Raw genomic sequence first — 27,795 nt, 5'->3', positions numbered from 1 at the left:
AAAAAAAAAAAAAAAAACAGCCCATGCCAGGCCTAGTGTCTCCCTGTGGATCTGGATACAGACCTCAGATACTTTTCTAGTCCCCTGTCTGCCTTTGTGTCACCATGCTCCCTGCCATGATGATATGAACCAACCCTCTGACACTGTAAGCAAGTTCCAATTAAATGCTTTCTTTTTAAGAGTTGCTCATGGTGTCTCGTCACAGCAATAGAGCACTTACTTAGGCACCAAGGCCTTTTAATTAATTAATTAATTAATTATAGTCAATTAATTAATTAGGCACCAAGACCTTTTTTAAATTAATTACATATAGTCAATTTAATTTAAATCGTAATATAATCCACACAACTAGCACAGAGAATTCATCTATAGGTTCACTCAATTTTTCTTTCTACAGAAGAAGAAAAAGGACCATATGGTAAAATTTTCAGTTATTGGAATATATCCTGTTTCAAAGTTCCCATTTTCAACTAAGAAAGAGTGGACAATATACAAACTGAAAGTTCCCCAGCTTATTTGTTAACTCAAGAAATAAAAATAAAAGCGAGGACTCAGATACTTATAACTGAAACCAGATGAACTTTTGCTGTGCAGCCAAATCCCTGGGAAGGCTGGTCTTAAAGGCTCTGTTATCATAGGGACCCAATCTGTCCAACAAGGGACAAATTCAATGATCTAACCAACCAATCTGGAGGTATCTGTGACAAGGATATCTAACCCACACTTTTCTGGCTAGCAAATGGGGCACACACATCAGGCTGAAGGGTCGGGGGTAGCACTTTTCTGTGGGAAGGAGAAATCTAAAATCTAACTTGGAAAATAAAGTCCACACTTTGGGATGGACATCTCTGGGCTGCCAGTAGAGGGCAGTGTAGGTGCATTTCTGGAGACACAAGGGTTGGAAGACCATGACTTTCAGTCAGGATTGGCCAGTTTGGAAACTGTGTGTGTGTGTGTGTGTGTGTGTGTGTGTGTGTGTGTGTCATGTGCACGCGCACCAGAAGAAAATTAAATCCACACTACCACCACCAGGAAAATGAAATCATACTGCTTGAATCGAACACTCTTCACATGACCACCCTGATTTTCCTCCATCATCTGAATTAGAAACACCCCTGAGTACATCTAAGAATAGTTAGGACACCTAAGGACTTGAGGTGACAGAATTCTCCAAGGGCTGGGCTCCTCCACCAAGAATGACAGCACGTCTCCCCTCCCCCAAGGTGGATTCTCACGGCTGTGGAAGTGGGTGCTCCTGTTACCAGCCCAGAAGTCCACACTCAACAGAACGGGGCAGGCAGACCTAGTGCATGGCCACCCACATGCCACTCACCGAAGGGAAGGAGAGCTTGTGCGTGATCTCCCGGTAATCTTCATTCCTCTCCTTCACCTGAGACTGTCCAGCCGTTAGGTGGCTGCAGACGAAGCAGAAGCTGGTGCTGTGGAGCTGAAAGCGGATGCCCACGGCGCCCTTATTCCCTGCCTTTCCCCCCATGCCAGTCTTCACGGTGTCGATGGCCACGTCCCTGTAACAAAAGAATGTTGCAGTCTGTTGGCTGTGGGATAAGACAACCCCATTCTAACACAGAGAAGAGCCTGTAGCTAAAAGCATGGAGACCAACAAGTCTACAGTCCTCCTCACTGCCAAGGACTGCCTGGGTGGGCTGCATCTCAATCGAGTCTGCTTAGAAGGGCCTGGTCCTCCACCAGTTGCAGACATCATTCCCGTGTCTGCCCCACACTAGCGCAGGGCCAAGCAGCCCTAGTAACACAATAGCAGGGCAGACCCTTCAATGTGTTTTGGAGGTGACAAAAGGGTATGAATGCAGGGCCTAAGAGCCACTGTAGGACACTCCAGTGGCCTCTCTCTATGGTGGTGCTTGACCAGGTCTTGGGCTCCTGGCTTAGACAGGAGGTCTGTTCAATGCTGTGCATTATTCTCTCCCCAGCAGAAGTGGCAGGTATTTCAGTGATGGGCCTACCATACCCCTCAGCTCTCACGTAAGGAACAGGAGGGACCACGTGGCAAAAGACCAAAAACTTTGAGAACTAGGAAACAGGTCTTGAGCTGACCTAGGTAGTTGTTCCCACACTGTCCTCTGTACTGGCTAGTTTTGTGTCAACTTGACACAGCTGGAGTTATCACAGAGAAAGGAGCTTCAGTTGGGGAAATGCCCCCATGAGATCCAGCTGTGGGGCATTTTCTCAATTAGTGATCAAGGGGGGAGGTCCCTTGTGGGTGGTGCCATCTCTGGGCTTGGATTCTATAAGAGAGCAGGCTGAGCAAGCCAGGAGAGGCAAGCCAGTAAGGAACATCCCTCCATGGCTTCTGCATCAGCTCCTGCTTTCTGACCTGCTTGAGTTCCAGTCCTGCATCCTTTGGTGATCAACAGCAGTATGGAAATGTAAGCTGAATAAACCCTTTCCTCCCCAACTTGCTTCTTGGTCATGAGGTTTGTGCAGGAATAGAAACCCTGGCTAAGACACCCTCCAAACGCACTGGGGATGCCCTGCTGTGTGTGAGGCCATAGGATCACAGCCTGCTGTCTAGTTACTGTTTCCCTGAGCTGGCCACAGCTGGAGACTGCTCTACACCTTTGACTTGGAAGACAAAGGGGGCAGGTGTGTGTGTGTGTGTGTGTGTGTGTGTGTGTGTGTGTGTGTGTGTGTGTGATGATAAGCCAGAGGGATAAGTTAAACAAGCTTGAGGCCAAAGGGCAGGAAACTGAGGACAAGATGCCGAGAGCTCAGGTAGGTTTGGGAAACCTGCCGCTCGTCTGCCTCACCTCTCCCCCGGGATTTAGCATTAACCTTTACCCAGACTTCTCTTGATAACCTTGTGGCATAGCCAAACTGCCCTAGTAACACAATGACAGGGGCTGGGCCTTCAGTGTGTTTTGAAGGTAACAAAGGTTATGAATGCGGAGCCTAAGAGCCACTGTGGGACATTCCAGTGGCCCTTGCTATATGGTGGTGCTTGGCCAGGTCTCGGGCCTCTTGGCTTAGACGGGAGGTGTGTTTAATACCTAGCATTAGCGATTAGTAATCCTAATGGCAGCAGCCAGGCCAGGCCTTGCAGCAATAGGAGTCAAGGAGAAACCGGGGAAATGGCAAATTCCCTCTCCTAAATGACACCTACTCCCTAATGTTGACTGCTTCTTACACGCACAAAGCTGCCACCCCAGAGAGTCAATAATGAGATGAAATGAACTCTACCCAGAATTCTAGAAGAGGCAAAACAGTCAGCGATTGATTCCCGATCACTCTGCGCTTGCTCAGAGCGTTCCTATCCAGGAAACGTGAACGAGACACCGGCTCCCTTGCTCTGCCTGAGCTTGTTCCAAATCAGTCTTGACTCCTCCCGGGAGGCCAGTTTCCTGAGTTAGGATTTTCCCATGGTGGCTTTTTAATTGTCAGACAATATCCAATTCAAGCCCATTCTCCCCCAGGAGTTTTGCTCTGTGCATTGAGAATAATGGCAGGCCCTGTTTCCTGCTGGAGTGAGGGGGCTGGGGGTGGGCATGAGGAGAAAGTCACAGAACCATACACAGACTTATAAGCCCTGGTTCCCCAGAGGCTTGTACGCTAAGTGTCCTTACCTGATGAATGGGACGTGGTACGGACGTACAAAGATGTAAAGACAGACACCCACCAGCTGGGCGGAGGTCAAGAGGATGTACCGATGGGAGCGGGAGATGGCTTTCTGAAGCTGCTCACCCCACATCTTCCTGTTGGTGGTGCTGAAAAGGCACGAAGCCAAGGATGTGTGGCAAGCTGCCAGTCGGAAGCACCTATCCCATTGCCAACCCCACAGCCAGCCCTCCATCCATGTCCCCCACTTGATTGCATGCTGCCTGCACCCCCAACAGGAGCGCCAGGCATCAATCCCTCAGGTGGACTTGTATACATTTTGGATTGGTTTTTGTTGTTTTTCAGTTGTTTTTGAGTTTTTGGTGGGAGTGAGGATTGAACCTAGGACATTGTGCATGCTAGCCAAAGGCATACCTCTTTTTACTTTTGGAGACAGTAACTCACTAACCCACTCAGGCTGGCCTTGAACTTACTCTGTAGCCCAGGCAGACCTTGATTGTACAATCCTTCTACCTCAGCTTCCTACAGGTCTGGGACATAAGGCCCACTTCTGATTATAACTTATATATCACAGTAGCTCCACACCATCTCTGATACCTAAGTACAATAAACTAAAACTTCCCAAAAGCCTGTTTTATTTTATCTATCTATCTATCTATCTATCTATCTATCTATCTATCTATCTGTCTGTCTGTCTGTCTGTCTGTCTGTCTGTCTGTCTGTCTGTCTGTCTATCTATCTATCTATCTATCTATCCATCCATCCATTTAAGCGTTCCTTAACAGACGATGAGGTAGCCCTGTAGGTAAAGGTCCTTGCCACAGAGCCTGACAACCCAAGTTCAAGCTCCAAGCGCCACAAGGTAGCAGGAGAGAACCAGTTCCCACAAGTTGTCCTCTGACCGCCACACTGTGCTGGTGTGCATATAGACACACACATAATAAATACACGCGATTTTTACAATTAAAAAGTTCCTCAAAATAAGGTTGAGTCACCTGTGGCGATGAATATCTAGTTTTCTTTATATCAAGTGTTGATCCAGTGGTTTGGGCTCTCCCCTTCCTGCCTGGTGTGAAGAGAGGCACTTCCCAGCATGCACCACTGCCCCTTCCCCTCCACACATACACTTCCTGAGACAGTGTGACTCAGCCACAACACAAAGCCCCTCTGGAGCCTATCACAGCAGTCCCTCTTTGTTTAATCAGAAGGAAAAGCACTCACTCACTCAGTCAGTGTGTGCAGGGAATGTAGCCAGAAGGACTCAAATGGCCAGAGCCATGGGCTGCTGGCCCAGGAACAAGTTGGCTCCAGCGGTGCTTGGAGCCCCAAATCTGGCAAGGTGCCTGGTCCAGGGACACCCTGTTCTCCATGCCTGGCCCCTTACCTGGCATTGACAATATTTCCCGCACTCAGTTCCACCATCTCCTCAAACCCAATGGCAAATACGTCAGCAGGACTGGCATCATCTAGGGAACAAGGCAGGAGATAAGGACATCAGAACTGCCAGATCTCAGGCTGCTTGTCACAGGGTCCTTTCCTCTCTTCCTGACCACACCTTCGCATCGCTAGAACCCGTTCCACTCATAGCAGCCGAGTCAAGGGCGCCTGCCCTCACACCTCCTGTGCTCGTCGTCCATGGCACCTTTGCCCTTCCCTGTATTTAGCCCGGGGCAGCTTGTGAACCACCCTGAACCGCCGACTCTTTCTCTACAAAGAGAGAGCAATCTGCCACATCACCAAGTAGGGCAGAATTTAAGTCAGATACCAGGAGGAGCAAAACACTTGACTCAATCCAGCCCTCAAAAGAGCATCCTCTTAACACTCCTCCATTGCTGGTGGGATTGCAAGCTTGTACAACTACTCTGGAAATCAGTCTGGCGGTTTCTCAGAAAATTGGACATAGTACTACCGGAGGATCCAGCAATACCTCTTCTGGGCATATACCCAGAAGATCTTCCAACTGGTAATAAGGACACATGCTCCACTATGTTCATAGCAGCCTTATTTATAATAGCCAGAAGCTGGAAAGAACCCAGATGTCCCTCAATAGAGGAATGGATACAGAAAATGTGGTACATTTGCACAATGGAGTACTACTCAGCTANTAAAAACAATGAATTTATGAAATTCTTGGGCAAATGGATGTATCTGGAGGATATCATCCTTAGTGAGGTAACTTAATCAAAAAAGAAGTAACTAGATATGCACTCACTGATAAGCAGATATTAGCCCAGAAACTTAGAATACCTAAGATACATTTTGCAAAACACAAAAAAACCAAAAAGGAAGACCATCGTGTGAATACTTCATTCCTCCTTAGAATAAGGAACAAAATACCCATGAAAGGATATAGGTACAGAGACAAAATTTAGAGCTAAGATGAAAGGATGGACTATCCAGAGACTACCCCATCCTGGGATCCATCCCATCATCAGCCACCAAACCCAGATACTATTGCACATGCCAACAAGATTCTGCTGAAGGGACCCTGATATAGTGGCCTCTTGTGAGGCTATGCCAGTGCCTGGCAAACACCGAAGTGGATGCTCACAGTCAGCTATTGGATGGAACACAGGGCCCCCAATGGAGGAGCTAGAGAAAGTACCCAAGGAGCTGAAGGGGCTGCAACCCTGTAGGTGGAACAACAATATGAACTAACCAGTACCCCCTGAGCTCGTGTCTCTAGCTGCATATGTAGCAGAAGAAGGCCTAATCGGCCATCATTGGGAAGAGAGGCCCCTTGGTCTTGCAAACTTTATATGACCCAGCACAGGGGAATGCCAAGGCCAAGAAGGGAGAGTGGGTGGGTAGGGGAGCAGGGGCAGGGGGAGGGTATAGGGAACTTTCAGGATAGCATTTGAAATGTAAATAAAGAAAATAGCTAATAAAAAAAAAACATAAAAAAAAACCAAAACCAAAACAAACAAAAAGAACATCCTCTTATTCTCCCTGGTGACATTATCTCTACAGCCGGATCCTAAGTGGCCTGGGAACAATGTTATCTTTATTTTGTGGCTCCCAAGTATTTTTCAGACTGATCCAGGGGTGGCTGCTTCCAGTCAAAGGAGATGCTGCCTAGAGCCCTCTGACGGGATGCTCTGTGGATGCCCGGCTGTAGAGCCCAGTGATCCCGGAGCTGTCTCTCCTTTCTACACAGGAGGCCAGTGCATCATAGAATCTCTGCAGCCATTTACCGGCCCTCCGCGGCCACTTTCTCAGACATACATCTACCCGAGCCATCAAGGCCACACCGTGTTTCAAATGCAGAAAGGGATATGACCCCTGCCGAGGAGGAAGGGTCCTCTGAAGCAAAAGCCCGGCTAGCTCTCCATGTCCTCCTCTGCTGGCCACCTTAGCTGAACAGGTTGAAAGCATAAAGCTGCTTCTTTGTCTCTTTAAACGGCGCAGCACCTCTCCTCTGTCTGCGTTAGCTGGGAACAGCAAGGCCAATGCATCCTTTACCCTGAACTTGGTGAGTTTACCACCAGCTTCCCCAGTGACATTGCCCAACAGTTCACAGTGTGCCTTAAGCACCACTCTGGTCTACAGGCAGAAGAGGGCCACTATGGTGTTAGGGGACTCTCCTCAGTGAAAGGTGCTGAATATTTGTGCTAGTTTGAATATATTTGATTCAGGGAGTAGCACTTTTGGGAGTTGTGGCCTTGTTGGAATAGGTGTGGCCTTGTTGGAGGAAGTGTGTCACTGTGGTGGTGGGCTCTGAGACCCTCCTCCTAGCTGCCTGGAAGTCAGTCATCTCCTAGGTGCCTTCAGAACAAGATGTGGAACTCTCAGCTCCTTCTTCAGCAGCATGTCTGCCTGGATGCTGCCATGCTTCCCGCCATAATGATAATGGACTGAACCTCTGAACCTGTAAGCCAGTCCCAATCAAATGTTGTCCTTATAAGAGTCGCCGTGGTCCTGGTGTCTGTTCACAGCAGTAAAACCCTAACTAAGACAATATCCTTGGCAGTACAGACAGAGCCTCTGCTGTCATTTAGATTCTTGTATTACCAATGCTAACACAAGCCACCACTGTCATGAGAATGTCAGTGTTCCCAAAGTGTGAACCCTAATGCCTTCCTTCCCTGAGATGAGGGTCACATGTGTATGTGGCAAGAGAGGGTGCCTGCATTAGACCACGAGTCACTCCTCACCCAGTCATGAACCTATTTTGTGTTTGGGAATGCAGGAAGCAGCCGCAGCTCACACTGCTGCAAGTTAAATAGCCCTTACTAAGATGCTTGGGACAGACAAGTTATAGATTTTGAAATACCTGCACACAAATAATGATATCTTGGGATGACACCCAATTCTATACATGGAATTCACCTGTGCCATGTATACCTTGACAAACACACACACACACACACACACACACACACACACACACACCACACAAGTAGTTTTATGCTTTTTCAGTGCTACTGCGCTTTGACTGTGACCCATCACATAAGACCAGAGGTGGAAGATTCTCCCTTGTGAAAGATACTATGTCCCCACCCCCACGTGATATCTCATCAGTACTAAAAAAGCTTCAGCTGCTATTTAGGATTTCAGAGTTCCAGACTGGGACTGTCCATGCCGGAGTAGCCTTGGAGAAAGACAGGATTGCAGCACGCCCAACATCCATGGTGACCCTTGCTCTGTCATCCCGACGGCAGCATAGACTAGAGGCTGCATCTCCTGTAGGCCACAACTAGTTCTAGCACTTAGCTCCAGCACCACAAAACCTCTGCATATTTAGAGAAAGGTCAACTACTCCCTGGAAACTCCTCCAAGTACTTAGGAAAGGAAAGGAGCCTTGTAGCTAACCATCACACTGCAAGGCGTCACGCTAGTAGGTGAGACCACGGTGCCTCTAAACGTTTTGACAAATGACAACACAAATATCAGTATTACATTTTACAAGGCAACGCTCACAGAGTCGAGCTGCTGGGGCAGGTTGTAGGGGACCGTGTGTGTCCTTTCCCAGGTCGCCGCCCTTCCTTACCCTGGGAGTCCACTGCTCCTGACAGCTGGGGGGCATCCAGGAGCCAGTCCGTGAGCTCAGCGGTCCCCAGGAGATTGCTACGGAATTGCTTTCCTCCGTTCACATTCCAGGTCCCCACAGCAATCTGGATGCGCTTGAAATTCGTGAATTCTGACTGGCGTTCTGTCATGGCCTTCAAGATCCTGGGGGTCGCTGTTAGGAAGCAAAACAAGGCATATGCTTTCTGCAGCCCAGACTGTAGAAACCCTCCCATACTGTACGAGATGTGGCCTGTCAGAGAATGCCACTCATGAGCTGGGGACAACAGACCTGAACATGGTCCATATGAGGATGACACCTACCCTAACCACTCCACTTTCCTGTCTGCAATAAAGCATGAAGAGATGGGGCTGGAAATGTACCTTACTGGGTACATGGTGCCCAGTGACAGGGGGTCTCCCGGACTCAGTGGAAAACCTAGCACCCACTATTCAGCCCATGATCCTGCAGAAAGAATCGGGGGAAATGAAAATGAGCTAACAACTGACCTGCAATAAACCACTAATGTGTCACATTTACAAAGAATAGTAAAAAGTATATGTATGGGATACACATGCACACACACACACACACACACACACACACATATATACACACATATATACATACATACATACATACATACATACATACATACATACATATGATGGATGGATGGATGGATGGATGGATGGATGGATGGATGGATGGATGGGTGAATGGAACTTTAAATGTCTTTTCAACCCAAATCTGCATCTTAGCAATTTTTTACCTTCCCCATCCAGCATGTCTGAAAAACCGTTTTGTTTATTTGACCTCAAACCTAAGGCATTAAAAAAAAAAAAATCACTGTACCTCTATCTCTATCTTCTTAGAGATACAAAATATATCCATAGTTTTTAAAACTGGCAACTTTAGGGCCTGGAGAGATGGCTCAGAGACTCAGAGCCCTTGTTGTTTTCCTAGAGGACCTGGGTTCAATTCCCAGCACCCACATAGGTGACAAACAACCATCATGGTTCCAGTTCCAGAAGATCCAATCTCCCTTTTAGCTCCCAAATCATCAGACATTCACATACTGCAAAACATTCATATGCATAAAACAAAATAAATATATCTAGAGAAAAAAATACAACTAAACCCAGCAACTTACATCTCTGGTTTGCCACTAAGATCACTAGGGAACCTGGACTTGGCTCCAGTTTTCCTGAGTTAGAATTTAACCACAGAGCAGATATTTAATATCACCCTGGAAAGTTAAATGATTCCCCAATTACGGAATGAGAAGAGAAAGGCCTATATAAAACTATTTTAACATGGACTCATTTATCTTTCCGAAACACCAAAAGTTTCTAAAACATAATTTTTTTTTTTTAAATAACTGAACGTGCTGGCTCTGCCTCTTCTTTTTTTTTTTCCCATCAGAACAGTAAATTCTTAGTCTCTAAAGGAATAAGATGTCATGAAAAGTTCGCTATAGAAACCAGGCCTGATGGCACACTTTGTAATCACGGATACTTGGGAGTCTGAGGCAGAAGCATCAAAAGTTCAAGGCCTTCCTTGGCTCCCGTGAGTTCAAGGCCAGCGTGGGCAGCTTGGTGAGAACCTGTCCTAACACACAAAGTAAAGGAGGCTGGGGTTGTCCTGCTCCAGAGTCCGGCGCTTGTCAAACACGTGCCAGACCCTAGGTTTGACCCCAAGTACCAGAAAAACAAGATGTCAGGTCAAACCCTTCCCCCAAGAGTTCTGACAGCCTTGTGAGATCGGACACACCCTCAACAATGTCCTTTCCTTTTTTTTCTGAGGGTCTGAGAGACTTGAGCATCTGTGGAGTTTACCCATGGGAACCTAGAGCCAGTGCCTTGTGGGTACTGAGGGGCAACTGTACAGAGACATCGGGCTTCTTGGATAAACCGAACACACTGGGGGACCATAGATCAGAAGCTCCATCTTAGATCACATGACTGGGTGTGCTGGGGCCGCCGTCACCTTGCCCCCCTCATGCCCTTAAGGCCGTGGATACCCCATTACCCAGAAGGGCCGTGTTGTCCAGCAGCATCCGTCCTTTGTCTGTAGACTCTTCATTGTAGACATCTCCGACTAGCAGTAGCTTGATGGCCTCCTGCTTTACCCCGTCAAAGAAGTTGGACTGGATGGTGCGAGACATGGATCGGGCCCCATCCTTCAGCTTCCCCACCTGCATGAGCCCAAACACCGGTGAGAGGGATCTGAGTGGCTCTCCTTCCCGCTTCCTCCCCCTCCCCTCCCTCCCTCCTGCTCCCTTTTCCTCCCCCTCCCCCTGGCCCTCCCCTACCTTGGCCTTTCCTTCCAGGGCCTTGCTCCCTGTGAACACCTTGCTCAGGCCGTGCCCATTCAGAGACCACATGGCTTTGAAGGACTCCACAAAGCGGTCAATGATGGGCTTTGAATTCAGCCCCAAGCTCTCAAGCTGCAGATGAAGGACCTGGGAGATGAACCAACCATAGTTACCAATAGATGTCTAGAAAATCTACCGATCCCTCTGAGCGAGCACCTTACTCATCAGACTGTGGGTGAGGAGCACCAGCCGCATAGAAGGGGATTCCCTACCCCGACTCCACCAGCATTACTTAGGCCATCTTCCCTACCCCTTTTTGACTGCCTGATGCCAGGTTATCCAATGCCACTGTCAGAAGGCAGTGGAGGACAAGAGGTGGCACAGTTGGAACTTAATAGGTCAGCCAGGAAGTTAGTACCACAGTAGCACTAAGGTCCCTCCCCAGACCTCAGGACCTTCATCTCAGCCAGCTTCACACTGCCTTGGCTCTGCGGTATATTCAAGACTATTTCTATAAGGAATAGCTGCTTCTTAAGGGTACCTGAAACCATTGGGTCACAATGTCTAGGTGACAGAAAAGGCATATGGTGGCAAGCAGGAAGTCACCAAGGAAACCACTCTAAATGTTCCCCTTGAACATCCCAGTCATCTGACCTATCGCTGGAAAGTCATCCCAGGAAAGCCCACCCCTCTTGCCTCACTGATGGCTCAGGACATGGCACAGATGGCCCAAGGAGCTCACCTCAAGAGCAATGAAGCACTGCACAGTGTTGGTTCTATCCAGACAGTCGAGACAGTTCATCCGCAGAGTGCCTTTCTGAAACCTTACAGCCAGGAGACACAGCGGGATCAGGAGGTATGCTTGCAAGAGCAGTAACTACAGCAATGACCTAGGTCTACTCCAAAGAAACTTCTTCCAAAAGAAGACCCCTCGCCTCCTCCCTCGGAGCTCATCAGAAGCCCCGGTACACATCCCGAGAGATCCTGTACTGCAGAAAGGACAGGCAGGCGGAAGAACACACTCTCAGCAGCCCACCCCGCTGGTCATTGTAAGCACAACCGGTCCGTTATCTATAAAGAATACAATGTTATTCTACAGCATTTTACAGATAATTTGTAACCTGCTCCGGAAGCCTCGCTCCTGGTGAATGAAGCCTCTTGACACCGTATCAGCTGGTCAATTAAGGACCTTGCCTTTGTATGTTTTTGTTTAAAGACACACACTGGCAAACATACACAGACAGGAAAATTTAGGATGGAGCAACGCAACCTTTTGTCTTTTAATTTTATAGGGGCTTGACATAAATGGTTTTATCAGGTAGTGGAACCATTGTAAATCGAGAGACTCCCACCTACTGCTGCTTCTTAACATGGACCCCTCCCCCAAATGCAACTCTTGCCCAAAGGAAGGTATCAAGTGTGTTTCCTCTGTAGGGAACAGCCCTGCTGTCTGGTATTTAGGGAGCCAGGCAGCACCTTGGCAGTGAGGTTAAACAAAAACATCACCCAAGAGAAGCACAAAAGTATGGAAAAGATAGCAGTACATAGTGAAAAGATACTTTTACAGTAAGACTGGAGACAAGGCAGAGCACGGCCTTGCTCGGCTTCCGGGGCAACAATGTTTCTGCTGCTCTGCATATGTATCTGTGATGGCAACCAACATGGATGTCCTGAGGACACTCGCAGATGCCGGAGAGTTTTAGTGAGGAAGTGATCTCATGAACTTGAGATCCCCTTACAACAACAGGCTGTGGTTGGAGGAAGCCGGTTCTCCTTTATGCTCCACTCTGAACAAGGAAACTCATAGATAGCCCAGTGCTCTGGGCCCCTTGACTTTGTATCAGCTCTCCTTATAGCTCCTGTCCCAGTGTGGCTTAGTCACGTCACCTGAGCTCAGAGGGTGTTGTTTGTTTGTTTGTTTGGGTTTGTGGTTGTTCTGTACTGTTTCTGAGTCTTGGGTAGCCCAGGATAGCCAAGGATAGCCTAGAACTCACAATCCATGACTTTAAACTTCTAATCCTTCTACCTATACTTCTTAAGCACTGGGATTACAGTTGTGCGCCACCATAGTTTTGCTTGATGCTGGGCACTGAACCAGCATGCTAGGGAGGCATCTGCCAACTGAACTACACTGCCAGCTCTGAGCTCAATGTTGTATTGTAATGCAGTCCTTTATGTTCAGACTTTATGTCTTTATCCAGATATCTTCTCACTAAGTTCAAAGGCAAATGTCTCTGACTAGAGAGGAGTGAGGAGGACCCCGGGTCCCTAACATCACAGAGCTTATGATTCAGGAAACCACAAGGGCAGCCAGGCAGCCAGGCAGCCAGGGAGGGAAATGACTCCTGTTGAGGTGCCCACAGCCTCCAAAGCCTCTAGACTCCTCCCCGGGCAGGAGTCTGAAACTCCATCAAGACTCACCGTGGACTTACATTCTCGCCCTTCGCAAACACGCCCAAGTCTTCCCAGTGTAGTTGTAACTGAGGTCTCAACAGGTTCTCCAATTTCTCTAGCTTCCTACCTTTGGCAAACTGATGGAAGTCAAAATTTATCATAGGTGTGTCACCCGCGTGGCAAGAAGCCCAGAGCAACTTCTGAAAAGGGAAAGAGGATGTGTGAGCATACAGACAGGAAGGAGTTGGAAGCAAGGCAGGTGCTCTTCCTCCGGTAGCTTGAGTGCTCTGGCCACCAGGGTCACCAACTAGAGTGTATACATTAGCTGTGGCCTGGCCCTGACCTCCAAGGGCCACATAAGACAAAAGCCTAGGCAGACAGGGGGAGGGGGTGGGCAGAAGACACAAAGAGCATCTTGCCTGCATAAGGGCAGGAGGTCCCCTTTGGGCAAAAGAGCCCACAGCAGGGGTGTCTCTCTGGGGGACATCCCACTCTTGTGGGGCTCCGAGGTCACAGGTGAGGGAAGGTTAGATCTGTTCTGCAGCTGGCCCAAGTGCCCAACCCTCAAGAACAGCAACATGTGGCAGGCTGCGCAGCTCATAATCTAGTTCCTGTTACCCGGGTAACCAGCTACCATCTAGACAGGCACCAGTCCTGGGAGGGTGGGCTCAGTAATAGTTGAGACTCCAGAGATGGACGACAGGTATGTACAGTGGTGAAACCCAGGATGGAGGAGCTGTTTGTCCCATGTGACCGAGGCCCAGCCCGGGAGCCAGAGTAAAGGTGGGAGGACCCAGAGAGAAATACGGGCACAGTGTTGTGGATGGGTCAGGATCCTCCTCACAAGAGTGAGGCCTCCTTTCCCCACCTCTCCCCTTCCCTAGTCTGGCAAACTTTCTTGGCCTGCTCACCAAAGAGGAGGAGACGGGCTGCCTGCCCTCCTCAGCTACAAGTCTCAGAACTTACTATATTAGCCAACATCTGTGCAGCCAGAGGCTCTGAGAACTCGAAAGAACTAGGAGGACCCTGGATCACTGCCCCCAGCCAGCCAGAAGGTAAAGCAACACAGTCTGCCACCTTCTTCTATCGGGGGAAAAGGACACCTAGGTAACTAAAAGGGGCTTTGAGTGTTACCCTCGGGGGCCAGCACTTTGCCCAGCTGTGGAATGATAACCTCTGGTTCCCAGGCTGGCTGCCAGGCACTGGCCTCTGACTGGTGAGGGATGCTTGGGAATTAGAGCCATAGCCGAGGTCTCCAAGTAGTGTGAGTTCTACCTGCTCAGGACCCATCCTTAACTTCTGGGACATCTCTGTCCTCTGAGTAAAAGAGTGACCTTCACTTCACTGCTGGGCATTCGCCACCACTGTGGGGTGGGGGTGGGGGAGCTGAACATGTCCTTTCTATCGTTCAAGCACGGAAGATTTGGGGGTTTGTTGAAAAGTGAGAGAGATTGAGATTGATTTTCTTTCTTGCCCCCTTCCTCCCCACCTTCCTTAAAATAAGTAGTCAGGACTGCTGCCAAGAGAAGTGGGAGGAGATATTTCTTGAGCTTGTTGCCCATAGCAACAAACTAAACAGGAAAAGCAAGTCTGGCCAAAGAAAGCTGGCACCCAGCAAGCTCCTGATGCACGCATGTAGCTTTTTTCTATGTAATGAGAAATGAGCACTCTAGTTGGACTTCTTGGCTTCCTCCAGCCACAGGTTAGGGGTCAGAGGTCAGGGTGGCAGTAGAAGCCACATGGGTCACACATCCCTACCAAGTGGACCTTAAGGTGTGTCCGTAAGAGGCTTCTTTCGAACTTCAAACAATCAGAGAGCCCTTTCCCGGTCAGCAGAGGCCAAAGGGCCTGGGCAGAATGGCTGGCGGCTGTTTCAGTTCACTGAACCTTCTATTGAAGACTGCTAGTTCAAGGGCTCTGTGGCCAAGTGACCTAAGTGTTGTCACTAGCTCCACCTGCTGCTTCCTCATCCCATTGAGATCCACTCTGCTCACCACTGGGCACCCAGAAATCAAAAGAAGCCTGCCAGGAGCTGGCATGTGGCCTCCCCAGCAGCCCAAACATGATGATGACGAGACTTGAAGGCGATCCAGGCAGAAGGAAGCCATACAGGTCTGCCTTGAACCAAGAGGATCAGAACAGCAACTCTGACCAAATGCTGTGGGTGCTGGCAGTTGGGGCCTCTTAGAGTCAGAATAAGCTAGGCTTTCCCTTCTCCTGGCTTGGAAAGCAGCTCCTGTGAGGAGGGGGAAGTTGGGGGGGGGGGAGCACGGAAGGCCTCTCTGCCCATGTGGAGCACAGTGAAGCACTTCTGTCTAGAGATTGAACAAATGCTCCCATACCTCAGTTCATTAAAGTTCTGAAAGCTCAAGGCACCCAGTGCTGGCTCTGAACACCTACACAGGGCACCTGCTGTCCTCAGGGTTCACTAGAGCAGGGCTGCCTGAGTCTCAAGGCCCCGCCTCTGCCCCGCCCCAGCCATCCCCAGTTGAGTGTTACCTTGAAGGCTCTGTTGAGCACCTCTTCACCGCCTCTACTTCCCAGCAGGTTCACAACCACCTGCTTCCCGTATTGCTCCTTCAGAAGCACCATGTGCCTGCAATGGAGACCAGGGTGGGCGGTGACTCCACAGTACCAGGCCACGCAGCCTGCACCTCCATCTTAGCACACTGAAGGTCTAGGACCAGCCGTGTCCCTAATTCCAAGTGCTGAGGGAGGAAAAGCCCATTCTCCTGGCTACCGTCTCTGCTCATCTAAAGCCCACAGGGTGTAAGTCAATCCAGACTGTGTGGACAGAAGGCGTTGGGCAGTGTCTAGCATGTGCTACTTTTAGATGAGGCTAGCCGGGCCCTTTTTACAAAGTACCACCGAGAATGCCCCATCTTTTGTGAACAGCCATGTGAGTTCAACACATCTATCTCCAAAGTTAACCCAGAGCCTCTCCTTTGGTGTCTTCCTTTTCTCAATTAAAAACACTGGGGGGTAAGCACCTACCCCTACTTCAGAGGCCAACTGCCTCTTGGGTGCTGTAGTTCAAAACCAAATTAGTATCATAAAACGTGCAGTACATATTTCACCCTCAAACGATGCCAGTACTTAATCTTTATCACAAGTTTGCTTAAAAAAAAAAAAAAAAAAGTAACTATTTTCCCTTGGGTCTCATGTAGCCCAGGCTGGTCTCAGATTCACTATGTAGCCAAGGCTGGCCTTGAGCACCTGATTTCCCAGTGTGCACTTCTCAAATGCTGGGATTGCAGGCATTGGCCAACCTGCCTGGTAAAAATACCATAGTAATTTTACGTTTAGAAATGTTTCAATGTAGTGGTTTTAAAAATAGGAAAATGCAATGTAAACATCTGACATGTAAATGAAACTTAACTGTAATTTTTCTATGTAAGCTTTTAAAATGTAAATATAGAAATTTTTTTTACATATAAATATAGCAAAAAGGAATGGAAAGATATTTGCTGTGATATTAAAAGTGAGTGGAATGTTAAACTTGTTTCTTTTTCTTTTTTTGTCTTTTCCAAGTTTCTACAATTTATTTCTGACAATTTATTTTATAAATACAATTATTTTTTAAGTTCATAAAGAACCATTTTTAGCCTGGTGAGAGGAAAATATCCCCGCCCGCTTCTGTTGAGTGATATCACACAGAATAGATTTTGAAGTGAGAGATTTATCTGAGCTTGTCTGCTGATAAGCTGGGCTAAGTCTGCTAGTTCCACTTCAGTGAGGGTCTTGGCAGCCCAAGGATGGGACAAGAAGAGGTGGACATGCCAGTCTACTCTTTGGGATTTCTCAGAGGAGGTGTGTCCCTGCCTGAGGCTGAGCACATGGTCCTGTCTCCACCGAGGAAAGATGGCTTGCTGCTCATGGTTGTCGTTGAATGACCTGAGTCCCATGCTAGCCATAGATGCAAGCCACATCCTGCCATGCAGCCTTTCAGAAATAAGGCCTATGTGGGCCTGATCTTCCTGTCCGACCTGGACCCTTTCCTCAATAGGTTCTAAATCCCAAGGATGGATGGGGAAGACGATCAGGGTTGCCATCCTTTCCTGCCACCAAAGCTGACTCTCCAGAGGAGATCCTGAGCGCTCTCATCTTGCAGAATCCAGCTCACCCTCCCTGAGCAGACATTGTGAGGACTAAAGATTAGCAAAAGTGGAAGACCAGGGCTCAGTACCTGGGGGTGGCTCTTCTGTCCTTCCCTTTTGTGTAAAAATAAAACAAGATACTTTTTCATGTCCATGATGACATTGATAACATTGGTAACAACACTGGCATAATAGAGGGTCTACTGGAAACAAACCCAGCAGAACACTGTCCCCACGTTCAGGGTCAGCTTCTGGTTCAGTCCGCTCTTACTGTGTCCTGGGAACATTTGGTATGGTGGAGTGGACCAATGACAACCATTGACTGTGTGTATTGCCTGAGCATGTTCTGCAGAAAGAACCAAGGTAAGAGGCAGGTTTGGTTCAGGATTGGGGCTCCCCTTTCCACTGCCCTGGGGCCCCTTGCCTTGCCATCTGAACGGAGGGGGAGAAGGTCTTGGATGGTACCTGATGGTCCTTACCTTTCAAAAGCAGGAGCGTTGGCCTCTAGGCCTCTGTGCAGTCTCAGATGATGGGAGCCCACCTACAGAAAGACAGAACAGGAAGATGACGATCATGTTCACTGAGGTGAACAATGACTTTCTCATTGCCTAGAGCCAGGCTGCACGTGGCACTGCTCAGACATCTCTGGGGCTCATTCCCTGTAAGGCCAGAACCCCTGACTCTGCTAACAATGCTCCCACCCTTGCCAAGATTGGTATCCTCAAGTCTAACTCTGCAGCACAAGTCCAGCGTGGTCCAGGCCAGCAAAGTTCTTCCACCTCTATTCTTCCTGACAGACACCATTGTGACAAGCTCTGGGGCTGGACAAGGCTGCCTGTCTCCCTGAAGCCCAGCGTAAAGGCTCTTCTGTTAAATAGGCGGCACCCAAAAAACACAGCGGACTGCTCCACTGTGCCCAGAGCTCTCTGCTATAAGCATCACCTGGGTCATACATTGCTGAGTCAACATGCCACTGGGGATCTGGTCAGGAACAAAGTGAGGAAACTGAGTCCCGGACCCAGGTCACCATAGAATGACCCACAAACAGTGAAAACCTCCTAGCAAGTCTGTAGAACTCGGATTAATGGAGTGGAGACTTCACTGGGACCAGCCGCTCCGAGACTTGCGTGAGGATCTTCTCTATATGTGCTCCCTCTATCCTATCAGGGAAGAGGGGAAGGTGCAAAGCTGGGGCAATGGCCACAGCCAGAAAGAGTACCTGCAGTCCAGCCCACACTGTGGAAGAGATCAGGCACAACGATCAACATGGCCCTATCGCTGTGGCTAATCTAATGTCAGTGCGAGCCATGAACCCACTCTTGGGAACACAACAAAATCAAGGACACCACCCCCCACAAGGGAGATCAGGGGAGGAGATGGGTAGAAAGTATGTGAGTCTAGGCCAGGACGTTTCAAACTGTGGTCCCTGCATCTCCTGGAGACAAGTTAGAAACGCTCTGCGAGCCTCACAAGCCTCCAGCTGATTCCTACAAGCACATCCATTGTGGTTTGGCAGCGTGGCCTTTGACTCATTTCCCGTCCCTTGTTAACTAATCCCTTTGCTCTGGCTGTAAAAGTATGTGAGGGCATACTGGGGAAAGAGCACCTTGGGGCTGCACCCACATTGCGAAGCTGCAGGGGACTCTGGGACTTCTGGGCCTCACGGCTTCAGGTCAAAGCCCTCCACTTTTTAAAGTGAACAAGAGAATTGGGTAGGAATGGGAGATAATGAGAGCCATTAGTCTGGATTCCTCAGACCCTGTGCCCTGTCTCCATCCATCTCCGATTCTGCTACTCTTTCCTCCATCCCTGGCCTACTCTAACTCTGTACTGTATTGTCCTTTTCTGGCATTACCTACTCCCAATGTAGGCATGTGGGCAGGCTTGGGAAAGGAGCCACCATCAACGGAATGAGATCTCCATCGGTCCTGGACTGCCTTTTCGTATTTTAGTTCCCATTCTCCTCCACCTCAGCTTCCCCTTCTGGCTAAAGGACCAGCGCTCCTCACCTGAGCTATCAGTTTAACCCCACAGCTTACACAACTGGAGTTTATAGTCTAAGGCTCACAAACACCTTCTGGGGTCACAGCCCAGGTTCAGCTGGCTCCCAAGAGCCCTGGTAACCATGGGCAACCCCTCCAGGCTCTGTAGTGCCCCCTGCCCTCCCTCAGAGGCTGGCTGCTTGCTCACTTCAGCTGCCATTAGGGTCTCCTTAGGAACACTTCTGGGCTTTCTGGGTAGCTGAGCTTCTCTCTGAAGCTCCGAAAGACCATGCTCTAGCACGTGGCCACAGCTCTACTCGTTTGCCAGCCGACCACAGTGCTGCCCCTCCCAGCTCGGTGTGCTGAGCCTGTGCTGGCAGTTCTGACAGAACTAGACAGATGGTATGAATCCACTCCCTTCTCCACCACACCTCAACAATGATGCATACCTGGGATCCCAAACACTAAACTAGTGCCGCTCTCTCGATATGAACCTCGAGGGCTACAACAATCACTTGCCCTTCGTTCCCCTGCCAGGCTTGCCGGCTTGCCTGAGTGGCTGTAATCCCCAAGTCAGTCCAAGCAAAAGGACTCCTCACTGCCACCCACCCTCTGCCATCTGCCCCTCCTGAGGGCTGCTGCTCGGATCCTGAGCTCTATTTGGATAACACTGCAATGTGCCTGTCCCTTGCTCCAAGGCGAGGGCTACATCTGACCCCAGATGTCCAGTGTACACAGAAAATGCCTCATCACTTTTGATACCCTATAAAGTGTGAGGCAAAGAAGAGAGACAGCCAAAGACATTGTCCCTGTGTTACTTGGCTACATCTGAGTGTACAGAGTCACCCTTCTTCCAACATGGCTTCTATTGGTCTCTATTTATTTCCATTATTGGTAACAACAGCTACTGTTTTGAGTAGTGTAGGGTCTATGCACTATGCTAAATTCTAGTATGTATTATGATTTTGAATCTCTATAACCCCATGAAGCAGGTATTGTTAATCTCTCATTATAAACAGTGAACTAGGGCTTAACAAAGATAACTTTTTTTAAAGGTATGGTTGTTCCTAAGAGGAATGCCCAGGTCTCCCTAGTTTCAAAGTTTATTATACTCTGGACATCTAACAGCTTTGCAACCTTGGTTACACCAAAGATTGGGTCAAACATGAAGTTATTCTCTGTTGGCTTCACCAGCCCCACAGTACCTAATGTGGCCCCTGGTTTTTGTTCATTTCATTGCGGAGGACTTCCCTTTCATTCGCTCACCTTAGGAACTCCTGTGCCATAAGCCATCTTGTTTCCCTACGGTGGAACGGAACAAGCACACAAAGAGGCCCCAGTACCGCCCATTCCCCAAAACAGGTATTTGAGAGAAGAGAAAGACATAGACGAGAGGCTCTAATCTACCCTACATCTTTCCTCCACTCTGTTCCATCACGTGAACCTCAGAGTGAAGGCCAGACTCACGTGTGGCAGACATGATGTGTCTTGTGCCAGTTACTGAGGCTGCAAAAGGAGTAATCTCTCCCAGACGAATGAAATAATAAATTCATTCCATCATAAACTCTGCTAGAAAGATGCTGAGTTCCGAGGGGCAAATTCTTACTGAGGTCACTCTAAACTGCAGAGCTATCTGCCTGGGTCAAAGTCATTAAATGTAGATGGGTGCCATGTAGACTAGAGATCGAAGGGTTTGTACCGAGGGCATCATGCCCATGACAAAGCATCATCCCGGCCTTCTTAGTCTTTCCCAGCCCCTCTCCCCAGCCCTTGCTGAGCTCCCATTCCCTCGGACAGCCCCCAAGAATGCACTGCATTGCAGTTTAGAACACACACCATTCCCCAAAACATCTTTGCAAGAAGAATGGGCAAAATTGGAAATGAAAAAGGACAAGGGAAAAGTGTAACCAGGATGTATTATATGAGGACAGACTATTGTCAATAAAGGGACAGAGACAACCAGAACTAATGCTTCACTTGATAGTTGCTGCTGGATGTAGACTACCATACAGTGGCTGCTGCCCCCAATTCTCTGAGGATGACACAATCTCTCTTTGATGATGTATGGTATTTAGAGTATAAATACAAGCATTAAGTTCAAAAGCCAGCAAATCCCAGAGAAGATTTATGAATGCCAGCCAGCCTTTTAAACTTGTTTGAACACAACACTGAGGCTTTGCCAAAGGACAAGGGTTAGGGATCTAAAAGGGTAAAGTCTGGATCCTGCTCTGTGTCATCCGAGGCAGCCATACCATAGCAAGGTCAGGCTGTGTCTATAACTGTGGGGCGATGACCAGCAAGCGGTGCCATACATTTTAGAAGAAGGAGCACAGAACACTGAGTCCTAGCCATCAGATGAAGGTCCTCGAAAGAACAGGAAGCTGCTGGAAGGGACAGAACCACGAAGCCTCCCACCCAAGAGAGCCTTGGAAGAAAAGTGTTTATGTCCTTTAGCATCCCTGAACACCCTGGAGAGACTGGCAGGCAGATGGTAGCCTGGGAAGATGTTTAATCACCAGGACACCAGCAGGACCTGGAGCACAACCTCTCTCTCAGAGGTCCAGGAAAAGGGACCCCTTATAAAGCTGGGAGGGTGAGACAAATTTCAGATAGCTTTCAGTGTTCTAAGACTGTCAGGACTGATTTTGGGGTTTCTGATAAGTTTTGCATGAATATAACATAGCCTCCCGGGTTCCCTTGTATATCATGTTCGTTTGACCTGTGTGCCTCTTCGCATACAGCTCAAGATGTTTCTAAAGGAAAGCAGAAATCTAGATGAAAACAAGTTTGAAGAGAAGATCCAACAAAGAAAGAGAACTTCAGACCAATTTCCCTTATGAATATCGATGCAAAAATACTCAATAAAATCCTTGCAAACCGAATCCAAGAACACATCAAAATGATCATTCATCATGACCAAGTAGGCTTCATCCCAGGGATGCAGGGATGGTTTAATATAAGGAAATCCATCAATGTAATCTACTACTTAAACTCAAAGACAAAAATCACATGATCATCTCATTGGATGCTGAGAAAGCATTTGACAAAATCCAACACCCCTTCATGATAAAAGTCTTAGAAAGATTGGGAATTCAAGGCCCCTACCTAAACATGATAAAAGCAATCGACAGCAAGCCAGTAGCCAACATCAAATTAAATGGAGAGAAACTCGAAGCAATCCCACTAAAATCTGGGACTAGGCAAGACTCCTAGGTAGAGACAGGCTGAGAGCTTCTGTAGCCTGTGCTGGAGCTGGGTAGAGGGTGACTGCCAGAAGTACAGGTGTCCCAGCAGCGGTGAGACCTTCCAAGTTCTCGGTAGGGGTGTGGCTCAATGGTAGAAGTCCTGCCGGGGCTTTTATTACCAGTAGAGGTAAAAACTAAACAAAACAGCAACAACCAAAACAGACTATTCTCAACTTACAATACAAGCCTGCTTTGTATGCTTCAAATGGAGTTTATGGTCGAAAAGTTCTATCTCAATAGAGCTGTTTAAAACACAAAACAACAATGACAAAGTATCCGGGAGCTGGGCCTGTGGTAAGGTCTGTAACCCTAATACTTGTTGGGCTTGAGGGAGAGAGATTGCTACAAGTTCAAGGCTAGCTTAGGCTCCACAGAGAGACAAAAATAACCTAAGAGTAACAGAAGACCTTTGGAAAGCCTCCAGGGGAATTTCTCACTGTTACAAGCAAACTCTAACTTAAGCCTTCTACCTCTCAGAGCTGCTGGCCATCCTCACACACCTGAATGTCAACAAATGCACACTCCCACCTCACAACTCAGGACCAGAATGAGCCGCTCCACCCATCTATCTTACTCAAAGAGCTGACAGAGCTATGGCCCGTACTGTCAGCAAGGCATGACAATGCTGGCGGCCCCGGTGACAAGTCCAGGCTGGGCTAAGAAGCTGAGCCAAAGACTAGGCAGTGTGAGCCTTGCTGTGCCAATCATTCCTGAGAACCTGGCTCTGGTGCTCTTGGCCTCTTGGGCTGCTGGCTGACCACCAGACTCTTATTCCACAAGAGCCATGGGCGGGAGAAGTCATAGACTAGAGACCCAGGGAGAAGCTTTTTCCGGGCACTTTGGTCCCTCGAGGCTGAACTGTACAGAGCAAGGAGGAACTTGCAGCTACTCTCAGCAAATGCACCTTGTCAGAACCCAGTGGAGGGAGCAGCATGCCTTTTGGTGATAACAGCTGTGTCCTTGGACTGTGTCCCTGGTCCCTGAACTCATCTCAGGACGCAGAAGCGGACGCACTCTGGCACTGCCCAAAGCTGTACTTTGGATGGTACAAGGTATTTTTAGAAACGACGGGAAAGCTCTGCAATCCTCACGTGGCTCCTTACAAGTGCCACAGAATGCCAGACCCATGATGCAGCCACCAAGGGCCCGGCAGACCCTCCTGAACCCTCCAGGGGATTTCCAGCTGCTAGATATGTTAGCAATAGGCTCAACTTAGGGGCCCACTTAGGCCATTCTCACCCAAGCATTCTCGTTCATTTCCTCAATATATCCCCCCATCATTGCACAAGGTCAACAGATAATAAGTGCATCGTCTTCAGGATCAAACGACACCCAGTGTGCCTGTTAAACTCCTCTCTCTCTCTCTCTCTCTCTCTCTCTCTCTCTCTCTCTCTCTCTCTCTCCCCCCCCCCCCCCCCGTGTCTGTCCATATGTCTCTCTATAGCTTGGCTCAACACAACTGGGCCAAAGAACGCCATGTAAGAAACATGTTTAAAGAAAGAAACTCCAGCTACAGAAAGAGAGCAGAGGTACATTGACACAGTGCAAAACCTTCTGTGTGAATTACCTACCTGAAGCCCTGGTTGCTCCCAGAACAGTGGAACGGAGCCTCGGATCTGGACAAAGGACGATACTCCATCATCCATGTAAATCGTCTGCGGCACAGGGAAGCAGAAAGAGAAACGGACTCGTCAATGAAACTGAACGTCCTAGGCTGTAACGGGATCCGGTGCCTGTGACCCGACACCAGCCTGGAGGGTAGCCGGTGGACTTCGGTGTCCTCTGCTCTCTCACCCACCTAGCTGGGCTGGTGCAGCTCCCTCATTGTTGGCTAGACAGCTGGGCATGCTGGCTAGTGCCTGGATTTCTGAGGAGGGGTCTGAACACAGACATGGTGTGTGCAGGAATTCTCACTCCTACCGCATAATGTTATCTGCTTCCCTGAAAAGCCTGGCACCCGTTTCCCTCTTTAGAACCAGAAGCAAATGTGGTGGTGGTTTAGCTTAGACCTTTGCAGACGGCTCTATTTTTGCCTGCTCAACAACTAAGGAGCTTTTGGTAAAGGAATGAACCCGATTGATCAGCTCTCCTGAGAGTCCCGTTGACAGCACCTGCCTCTTGAATATGACAGCTCAAGTCATGGCTGGACTTGAACTTGTCTGTAGTCCCGACCCTGTGCCACTGTGTTATCAAACATGCCACCAGCTAATACATACACAATAGCTTTTTACAATATACAGACACCTTGTAAAACTAAATGATGCTTAAATGAAGATAATGATAATAGTAACCTCTGCTGATCAGTTTTGTAGTGTCCTACCTCCCTCCAATGACAGAGGAGCAGACGAGAGTTTAAAGGACACGAAAATATAGTCCTGAGTAGGCACAGGGATGGCTGCCGTGGTTATCAGATGGTGGCCTTTATCTGTGCAACCTTACCCTGGACTGGCAGGGCCACCACAGGCACCGCTGAGAGCCCTTTCCATTGCTCACTGGTCTGCTCTCTTACAGGGTGGTTTTCCACACAGGCTAGATCATGCTCAGATCACACATGCATTAGTAATTCTCCAGGGGGAGGGGGCTGGACAATGAGACCCGAGGTTCTCTGGACCACAGGAACACTGTGAGCCTGGTATCTATGTTGTCAACTGTAATTCTAGCTTTTGTCTCCAGAGGAAAATACACTAAGGCGGGAACATGCTGTCTTTCAAGTATTGGCTACCAGCAAATGAGCTCTCTCCAGTATTCTATTTGCTCCACTACAGGAAGGCCTGCCCTCCCTGAGATGAAAGACACAAGACAGTGTCCCTGACAAACAGAGTTAGCTAATATGCTAACATAAAGACAACCATTTGCAATGCGAGAATCTGACCCAAGCTAAGGGCTTTCATGCTTTTCATGAAGACCTTTCAGCTGTGCAGGAGGCTGTGCCTGAGACCCTTCCTCCATGAGCAAGAGTTCTTCTTTCTTTCTCCTCAGAAAAACCATCTATGAGTCTCCTACCCCATCACCCAGGGTGTAACCCAGCAACCGCCACAGTGGCGTTCCACGGCCACTCTATGCTGCATGAACGAATGGCCTGACCACTTGTGGGGCTGATCCTTTCTCAAGTCCCATTTTCACAGGGCCCCTGGAGAGGATGGAGAAAGATGCAGGAGAAAACAGGTCCCTGGGAGAGTCCCATGAGCCCAGCAGTGTGGCCTGGCCCTGAGAGAGTCCCATGAGCCCAGCAGTGTGGCCTGGCCCTGNGAGAGTCCCATGAGCCCAGCAGTGTGGCCTGGCCCTGGGAGAGTCCCATGAGCCCAGCAGTGTGGTCTGGCCCTGGGAGAGTCCCATGAGCCCAGCAGTGTGGCCCAGGACTTAATTGAACCACTTTCATCCTGATCCCCTTTCCAAGGGTATTAAATGTCACTGGGTACCCAGAGAGTGATGCTAGGTATATTCCCCTGGCCTAGAGCGGACACTTGGGAAGCCTCACTCAGGAAGGCTGGGCAGGGATAGATGTTGGGGCAGGTAGGCATAGCTGTAGGAACTGGGGTGGGGAGAAGGCAAGGCCAGACAAGATAGGGAGGGGCGCTAGGAAGAGCTAGAACCCTGGAAAGCAGGCAGGGATCCCAGTGCGGACGCCACAGAGGGCCTGGTACTATACCATCCCAAGCCACTTCTTTCACGGAGGGTTAAGAATGGGGACAGGGCTAGAAAAAGGAAGAAAGAGATGCCACAGGAAAGGCTCTTCCAGGCTTCTGCTTCCAAATGCACTGTTTACAAACACTGGCACCCTTAGGGCGATACACAGAGTCAATCCGACCCCCCCCCCCCGTGGTTAGGTGGTGGCCTGATTGTCAAGAGCCAAATATTTCTCTTGTGCCCTTTTGCTGATGGGCTGAGGAACTGTGAGGTTTGCTTGTTTGCAGAGCTGAGTCACTGAAGCAGATAGAGCCACTGTGTATGGCTCATGGCTGAGCTGAGAATGGATTCCAGCCCTCCTCCTAAGAAGCTCAAGAGGCACCAACCACATGCATCTACATGTGTGCACATACCACATAAGTGTAAGTACACACTCAAGTGTACAACATACACAACAAACAACCCACATAAAATACAAAAATGTTCAAGCATTGGATAAGCACATGTTGTATGGACTTAAACATACAACATATATAACATATACATACACATGTCATACAGATGCATGAACATAAAACATGTGTACGTATGTATAGACATGTATACACATATGTACACACACACACACACACACACACACACACACACACACACACACACACACACTGGACAATACCTGCATGCCAGAGGCAGAAAGTATCCTATGCTACTTCAGACTGGAACCCCACTTGGGCATGCCAAAACTATGGCCTTGAGAATTGGAGGACTAATTAGAATTCATGTAGGCACTCATGGACTAACAGGCCCACAAGTCGATTCTATGAGCCCAATAGCTTGCTTTTCAGTTGCCATTAGCAGTTTCAACTATACATATTCAACCAAGAACTGCTCTGGGTTTCTACAGCCCAGGTATATGCCTGGTGAAAACAGTCGTGTGGGATTACGTTATACCCTGTCAGCTACCTGTTATTCTGGTGGACAGCAGATGGGAGTGTCTGCCCATTCATAGTGATTGCTTCAGGGAGCAAGGTCAGTGACAAGTTTATAGCAACGGCCATGTGGCCCAGAGGAGGAAAAGGGAATTTTAAAAAAATACAAATTGGGAAGACCACAAAGGATTTATGGGAGCCAAGAAATCCTCTCCCAACCCCCAAGCAATGAGAAAGCAGCAAAGCCTCTATATAGCCAGTGCCTCCGAAAAGCACACGGAAATTTAATCCCACCGTCACGTGCTGATCAGCAACTGCCTTCATTAAATTGATGGATTATTGGTTTATTTTTGGAATGAGTTTTCAAATAGAAGCCATTTTGGCCAGGCTTCTTATGGGCTGCTTGGCACTTAGCCATATGATGCTCTGAATGCCAGGACTTGGTCAGCAAGGCCAGCACCAGATGTAGGCCCTTGACTTTAGACCAGAATTATGAGCCCAACATAAATCTCTTTATAACATACCCAGGATGTGGTACTGTGTGACAGCAACAGGAAACAGACTGAGGCTAGCTGTACATCCCTGAGAGTGTGGGGTAGACTGTT

General features: G+C 48.7%; 1 protein-coding gene across 9 annotated transcripts in view; it reads right to left on the bottom strand.

Annotated features, from left to right (window-relative positions):
• Positions 1-27,795, bottom strand: part of Synj2 (synaptojanin 2) — a 92,137-nt gene that overhangs the window by 17,647 nt on the left and 46,695 nt on the right. For all 9 annotated transcript variants that reach the window (XM_029533199.1, XM_029533200.1, XM_021221726.2 and 6 more), the window contains 11 exons: positions 24,206-24,289; positions 17,887-17,948; positions 15,810-15,906; positions 13,338-13,510; positions 11,659-11,740; positions 10,914-11,063; positions 10,631-10,796; positions 8,582-8,773; positions 4,976-5,057; positions 3,600-3,740; positions 1,334-1,526 (listed from right to left, as the gene is read on the bottom strand). In XM_029533199.1, the coding sequence (XP_029389059.1) occupies positions 1,334-1,526; positions 3,600-3,740; positions 4,976-5,057; positions 8,582-8,773; positions 10,631-10,796; positions 10,914-11,063; positions 11,659-11,740; positions 13,338-13,510; positions 15,810-15,906; positions 17,887-17,948; positions 24,206-24,289 (1,422 nt within the window). The remainder of the gene's footprint in view (positions 1-1,333; positions 1,527-3,599; positions 3,741-4,975; positions 5,058-8,581; positions 8,774-10,630; positions 10,797-10,913; positions 11,064-11,658; positions 11,741-13,337; positions 13,511-15,809; positions 15,907-17,886; positions 17,949-24,205; positions 24,290-27,795) is intronic.

Source organism: Mus pahari, chromosome 21, assembly GCF_900095145.1.
Source record: "Mus pahari chromosome 21, PAHARI_EIJ_v1.1, whole genome shotgun sequence".
In the NCBI taxonomy this organism is placed as follows: Eukaryota; Metazoa; Chordata; class Mammalia; order Rodentia; family Muridae; genus Mus; species Mus pahari.
This window is presented reverse-complemented; position numbering and strand designations above follow the sequence as displayed.